Source organism: Vicia villosa, linkage group LG7 (genome assembly GCF_029867415.1).
Source record: "Vicia villosa cultivar HV-30 ecotype Madison, WI linkage group LG7, Vvil1.0, whole genome shotgun sequence".
Lineage (NCBI taxonomy): Eukaryota > Viridiplantae > Streptophyta > Magnoliopsida > Fabales > Fabaceae > Vicia > Vicia villosa.
In genome coordinates, this window is record NC_081186.1 from 128,493,739 (window position 1) to 128,500,767 (window position 7,029).

At 28.5% G+C, this 7,029-nt stretch overlaps 2 protein-coding genes across 2 annotated transcripts; both read left to right on the top strand.

Moving 5' to 3' along the window:
• The first annotated feature begins 2,421 nt into the window (after positions 1–2,421).
• Positions 2,422–3,612, top strand: LOC131618539 (uncharacterized). The gene is made up of 3 exons (XM_058889744.1): positions 2,422–3,030; positions 3,148–3,180; positions 3,268–3,612. The coding sequence occupies exons 1-3, from the start codon at positions 2,460–2,462 to the stop codon at positions 3,522–3,524; spliced, it is 861 nt and encodes a 286-aa protein (XP_058745727.1). The 5' UTR covers positions 2,422–2,459; the 3' UTR covers positions 3,525–3,612.
• Positions 3,613–5,649: 2,037 nt separating this feature from the next.
• On the top strand, positions 5,650–6,623 carry LOC131620171 (LEAF RUST 10 DISEASE-RESISTANCE LOCUS RECEPTOR-LIKE PROTEIN KINASE-like 1.3). The gene is made up of 2 exons (XM_058891182.1): positions 5,650–5,671; positions 5,743–6,623. Exons 1-2 carry the CDS (start codon positions 5,650–5,652, stop codon positions 6,621–6,623), a joined length of 903 nt encoding a protein of 300 aa, XP_058747165.1.
• The last annotated feature ends 406 nt before the right edge of the window (positions 6,624–7,029 follow it).

Genomic DNA, 7,029 nt, shown 5'->3' on the forward strand with positions numbered 1-7,029 from the left:
AAGTTATATTTTATTATTAAATTAATTTAATTTAGAAAAAGTAAGTGTATTGTCTTAAAAGTCCTAAAAGGATATTAATATACATTTAGATGGGTTATGACTTTAATAATTACTATTATTTTTATACTAAATTACTCCATTTTAAAGATGCAAATCTATCTTAAAAGTTTTGTTCAAAAAAAAAAAATCTATCTTAAAAGTCTTGAATAAAAATATGAAGTTTGATAAATTGTTTATTATTTCTAAATGAAGATTGTTAGAGGGAGTTACGAAATAAATAATATTTACTATTTAACAATTATTGCAAAAGTTACTTTGATGTAACAAAAGTTATATTTTATTATTAAATTAACTTAATTTTGAAAAACCAAGTGTGCCATTTTAAAAATACTAATCTATCTAAAAAGTCTTTAATAAAAATATGGAGTTGGAAAAATGGTTTTTTATTTCCAAATGGAAATTGTTATATGAAGTTACGAAATTGAACCATCATAGTAAAATAAAATAAAATTTTTAAATTTAATAATAACTAAATGCAATGATAAAAATTTAAGATTTTTTGAGTGAGTTTTTAAAATTTGATATAAATTATTTTTAGCAAAAAGATAAAATATCTAAATAACATTTTAAGAATTATTATTTAATCTATTTTTTTATTTGAAGTTTTTTATAAAATTCTTTATAAAAAAAATTTCGACAAAAAAAAATTACACTATGAAATTCATTTTTAAAAAGAGTTGAAATAAACTTCCCCTAAATGCAATGGTAAGAATTTAAGATTCTTTGACTAATAAATGTCTTATGTTAAAATTTGACCATTTTATCTATCTAATAGTAAACTTCCACCAATCGTTAGTTGATCCAGTGGTGATTGACGCTGGACTTGGTAGAATCGAACCACGGTTCGATCCCCCGCAACTGCGATCGGGAGGGGGATGGAACCACTTGATGCCAGAACTCGCCCCCGAACCGGACTAAACCGGTGGTATAAAGCCAAAAAAAAAAAAAATAGTAAACTTCCAATCGACGTTGAAGTGCTTAGCAAATGTTAAGTTTCTATTTCTTTTTTCATGTATATGGGATCTAATATATTTGTTTACATGAAGGAAAAAAATACACTAAATTTTGTTAGGAAAAAGGGTGTAAATACTTTGATCCAATTTATTTGTTCTACAGCAATTGCTCGTTGCAATCTGATCCAAGACAATATTCATACTACCTCAGTTTATGAAGATGAGATCAACACATGCAAATTCAGGGTATAAATTTAAGTATAAATTTGAACCAAACACACCCTTAGAATATTGACTTTTTGTATGAGATAACTTTAAGTATAATTTTTTTTTAAGGAAGATATTATATAAGGGAGAATTAAGGGTTCTTTAACCTGATTACACGAGAAAACGGGCATAATCTAACAAAAAATAAAATTACAATCCAATTAAAATTACGAGAGAAATAATAACGGGTTAAGTACAAAATTTTAATATTTATGTCTTCTTGCATATTTGATGATTTAATGATTTAACAATTTTTTTTGTAAACAAGTTGTATTAATAAAGAACCATAGTTCTAAAGAACAAAGTCAACTTAAAAGAAAAAATCCCAGCCAAAAAAAAAATTACCCAATCAAATGAAACCTAGTTTAAGTAAAACAACTAATTTTGTTAAACTCATAAAAGTTATAATTGAGTTGTATAATTTTCCCGATATATAACCACCTCCAAATGAGTTCTTTGCAACTCCAAACCATATCTTTTATATTTCAAGTAGAGTTCTTGAAAATAATATAATTCCGACACAACCAAAGTCTTCACATGGTAGACAACCAAACACAACTCACCTCACTTCTTTTCACATTCTTTTGTTGACAAAAAGAACTCCAATCCCAAAAAAATTCTTTAAAGTCCATCACAATGTTTAAATTCAATCCACTCCATATCGCCACATCTTTTCAAACATCTACCATAAAGCAATAGTACTAAAAGGAATGGTACAAAGATTCTCCAACCATTTGAAGTAGATTAACAATCGTGAACAAATGAAAGATTAAATATATGTTTTTTAAATCAAATTCTAAATGGATATTAGGATTCTTGCCATTGAAATTTCTTATTTCTATCATAGTTTTTAAATTCTGTCATCAATAATAAATCTTAACAACATATGTATTTTTTATTTACAGATTGAAGATTTGCTGAAAGATTTAAACCAATAAGAAAAATCAGAGTGTAAAAAATAATCTTCATTTAATTATTAAGATGCCTTCACCATTTTTTCTACTTTCTTTTATCTTCCTCTTTCAAACACATGTACTTACTGCAACTAGAATCGACACATCTTGTGCTCCTTTTAATTGTGGCCGTTTCAAAAACATAACCTATCCATTTTCAAGTCTAAACACTGAGGCAAAATTTTGTGGACATCCAAAGTTCAAGGTTGATTGCAAAAATGGCAACATGACTTTGGTTATAAAGTCCCAAAAGTTTATCATCCTTGACTTAAATCAGTCTTCTCAACTCTTAACTATTGCAAGAGCTGATTTGTATTCTCCTCATACTATCCCCTCATGTACCTTAAAATATACCAATGTAGAAGTAGATTTACAGTTCTTTGACTACACCTTCAAGGACTTGAGTTATACTCTACTGTCTGAATGTGTTCTAGGTGAAATCTCTTACCCTTTAATTTCAAAAATCAATCTAAAAATCTCCGAACAAACTGCTTGCGTCAAAGATGGTAAGTTTCAAATTTCATATTTAGTTTTAAGTAGTAGAGTTCAAGACTACACCTTCCTATACTGCACAAAAAACATAACTGTTATTGGACTCAACACCTCAGTCACCAATAACAATCTTACTTTAGAACAAGGATTTGAGGTTAGATGGAGGGGTATAGGACAAGACAGGTGCGATCATTGCATTAGATCCGGTGAGAGATGTGGATACAACACTTCACAAAATGCAGTTGTTTGTATCTCTACAAAGAAAGCTATGGCACCATCAGCTCTAATAGCACCAACTTCAAATGGTATTCTTTATTTACTCAATTTTTCATTCTATTTTTCTATTAAATTAGTTTATACAAATTCCTAAGTTGTTTTGGTTTTAGTGGATTTTTCATCCTTATTGCAACTAACTGTTACAGGAACATGGAAGTGGAAGAGGATCCTCATTATTGGTAACAATTCCATTTTTGATTATTTTTCAAATGCAAATACTTTATTAACATAGCATATTGATTTATATTTCTTATCATTTTTTAAAGGAGTTATATCCATTGTGATAGCAGCATTCATTGTCATCACATTCATGTACTATTATCGGCGGCTCAATCATAATAGTACTACAGAGTCTCATATACACTCTACCAACCTCTCCATACATGGTAGTCAACGCATCACCAGAAGTCAAAACTTTGGAGTTCAACACTTTGTTTACCATGATCTTGAACTAGCCACAAACTCCTTTAGTATTGATAACAGAATAGGAGATGGAGGCAGCGGAGCCTGTGTATCATGGTAAAAGCTAGCATGTTTTGTGGTCAAAATATAATCGTTATGGTCAATAATCATTGTAGTCAGGGATCTCGTTCATTGGTCATGATCGAACGGTTGAGACTCACATTTTTAATTTAAAAGCTCATGATGTTAGTTTTATGGTCTCTAATAAAAAGTTGGCTTAATTGCAACTTTAGTCCCCCTATTTTATCTTTTTTTGAGTTTTCATCCCCTCATTTTAAAAATCGGAATTTTGGTCCCTCTTTTAAGTTTTATTTTGGATTTTAGTCCCCTTCTCAATTTAAGTTTAATTTTTAATGACATGGCACATGAACTGATGACTTGGCAGAATCATGTGGTCACTTTTATTTCCATGTCATATTAATTAATTTATAATTATTTTTTAATTTTAAAATAGAAATTTAATAATATTAATTATTTGTTATTATTTAAAAGAGGAAAAATAAATATGACTGAAAATATTAATGTTAAAGTTATTCCATTAATATTAATAATAACTTAAAAATATAATTAAAAAATATTTTATTTGTTATTATATTTTCAAAATGTAAATTTCTGGAATCTACAAAACCTATTCTTTGTTCTCTCCCAAAATGTCCAAACCCTAACAAACCAACCCCTTTCATGTTCCATCTCTTTTCTCAATCATGTCTTGATTTCAACCAAAATCAATTGTTTTCTTTGTTTTCGTCTTCAATCATTTTCGTCTCATCGTGTATTAATTTCTTTTTCAATAGATCTTCGTATTCAATCGTTTTGTCTCATCGGAGGAGGAGTAAGTGGCATGGCCGGAGAGCCATTCGGCGGCGGAGAAGAGGTAGATTCGTGAGGAGTATCTTGCACCAATACTTCAAATTTATGTAAACTTGTGTGTTTCGCTCTTCGTTGTTCTGAGTTTGTTTAGGTTGTTATGAGTTTTATACTTCAAATTTAGGTCTCTGATTTTCCTATTTCATGTTTCAGATTTGACTCTCCATCTTTCAATTTAAATTTGGATATGAATTTTTTCAGAGTTTTTGTTGGGTCTCCATCTATACAAATTCAGTATTAGGTTTTCTTACAGTTTCCTCCATTTTGTAGAGCCATTTGCAGATTTAGGTTTTCTCGTAAAATCATGTTCATGATGATGCAGTGATAGATAATAGGAAAGAAAAGAAAGAAAAAGAAAAATTCAGATTTTTTCTGGGTTTGTAATTTTAGATTTGAGAAGAAAACACTACAACAATAAATTAAATTTAAATTTAAATAATTTTATTTCCAAATCTGGTTAATAATTTTTCTCGGTATATGTCAACATCTTTTATAACAAAAAAAATATGATGATGATTATATTGAGATTTAAATAATAATTAATATGATGATTGTATTCCTAAATCTATAAAATAGGAAGAAAAAAAAAAGGAGAACGTATTCATGGTGATTTTGAAATTTTTTGGATTGAAATTTTTATTTTTGGTAGATTATGATTTGATATAGAAGAATATGAAAGTTTAGAAGGATAGAAAAATGAAATTAGTATTAATTTTTTTTATGATTTATTTTGCTAAAAAAATACAATTTTTCAATTTTTTACCAACTTTTTAATAGAAAATATAGTAATTTTAATTTTATTAAAAATTAATACTAATTTAACTTAAGTTATTAATATTTTTATTTTAAATATTAAATTTTAAATCATGCCAATTAAATTATTTATAATTATGCTAAATAAAATATTTTTAGTTATATTATTTGAGTTATTATTAATATTAATGGAATAACTTTAATATTAATATTTTTAGTCATATTTATTTTCCTCTTTTAAATAATGACAAATAATTAATATTATTAAATTTTTATTTTAAAATATAAAATAATTATAAATTAATTAATATGACATGGAAATAAAAGTGACAACATGAATCTGCCAAGTCATCAATTCATGTGTCATGTCATTAAAAATTAAATTTGAATTGAGAAGGGGACTAAAATCCAAAATAAAACTTAAAAAAGGGACCAAAATTCCGATTTTTAAAATGAGGGGATCAAAACTCAAAAAATGATAAAATAGGGGGATTAAAGTTGCAATTTAGCCTAAAAAGTTTATATAAACTGATTGCAATGACTTTGGGAAACCTGACCGCAATAAAATGATTCTTTTTTTTGTTTACGGTACTTATTGAAATTTTTTTACTTTTAATAGTCTTAACAAATATTTTCTATCATTTGATGTTTCTATTTAGGCATACTAGAAGATGGACGTGAAGTGGCAGTGAAGCACCTAGATAAATACGGATCCAGTAGAGATCAACAATTTGAAAATGAAATAACTGTCCTGGCTAATGTACTTCATCAACATCTTGTCTTATTATATGGATGCACCACACTCAAAAGCCGCGAAGCTCTAGTCGTGTATGAATTTGTCCGCAATGGAACTGTGGCTGATCACCTTCATGGCAACAAAGCCACACCTAGAAAACTTCCTTGGCCTATGAGAATGAGAATTGCTGTGGAGACAGCAAGTGCATTGAAGTATCTTCATGCATGTAAGGTTATCCATAGAGATATGAAAACAAGTAATATTCTTCTAGATTCTGATTACCATGTGAAAGTGGCTGATTTTGGACTCGCACGCTTTATACCAACCGATCATAGCCGTGTTTCTACAACTCCACAAGGGACTCTAGGTTATCTAGATCCTGAGTACAACATCACTCATGAAGTTACTTATAAAACTGATGTGTACTGTTTTGGAGTGATTTTGATTGAGTTGATAACATCGTTTCCTGCTTATGATGTCGAGAGAAAGAATACAGGTGATCGTAACTTGTCTGAAACTGCTATGAAAAGAATTACAGATAAAACTTTTCATAGTATTGTGGATCGTACTCTCGGTTTTGATTCAGATTCTAGGGTGTGGAATATGATTAATGGTGTTGTTGAGCTGTCATATCAGTGTCTCCAAAGTTCCGGAGATATGAGACCAACAATGAAAGAGGTGTTCCAACGTTTGCAATTACTTGAGAAAGATAATGAAATTCAACCTGAAGTAGCTGGAAGCTCTAGCCCTAATGAGGAAATTAGGTTGATCAATAATGATCTAGCTTCACTTTCCCCTAGTTAAAATAATGATCTATAGCCCTTGTGTAATTTTAATGTAATAAGCATAATTCATGTTGCATTTTTATTTCTGTTAATAGATCCTGGCGTAATTTTAACTTTTAAGTCATTCAATGCATTTGTGTACCATGATAATCATATTGTCAATGTAGAATGTGGTGTGAGATTCTTTATTGAAATCAATGGCAGATCTTATAAGGTGGCAGGCAGGGTCATTACACCCCTCGTATAATCATATTTTTCTATAATATTAATATTATTACCGCTCATTAAACTTTTTTTTACTGAACATTAACTGTAACATTCCCATTTTATTAGTTATTTATTTTATGTTTTTATTAATTATTTATTTTATTTAATTATTGTGTGATATAATGATTATTTAATTATGGTTGTGCTATCTACTATCT

Bases quoted from the DNA above. Each gene is read 5' to 3' on its own strand.
- LOC131618539 (XM_058889744.1), top strand. From the start codon at position 2,460: ATGACTTTGGTTATAAAGTCCCAAAAGTTTATCATCCTTGACTTAAAT. The intron at 3,031-3,147 runs GTATTCTTTATT...TAACTGTTACAG, and splicing joins AATAGCACCAACTTCAAATG to GAACATGGAAGTGGAAGAGG. The intron at 3,181-3,267 runs GTAACAATTCCA...CATTTTTTAAAG, and splicing joins GAAGAGGATCCTCATTATTG to GAGTTATATCCATTGTGATA.
- LOC131620171 (XM_058891182.1), top strand. From the start codon at position 5,650: ATGATTCTTTTTTTTGTTTACG. The intron at 5,672-5,742 runs GTACTTATTGAA...GTTTCTATTTAG, and splicing joins GATTCTTTTTTTTGTTTACG to GCATACTAGAAGATGGACGT.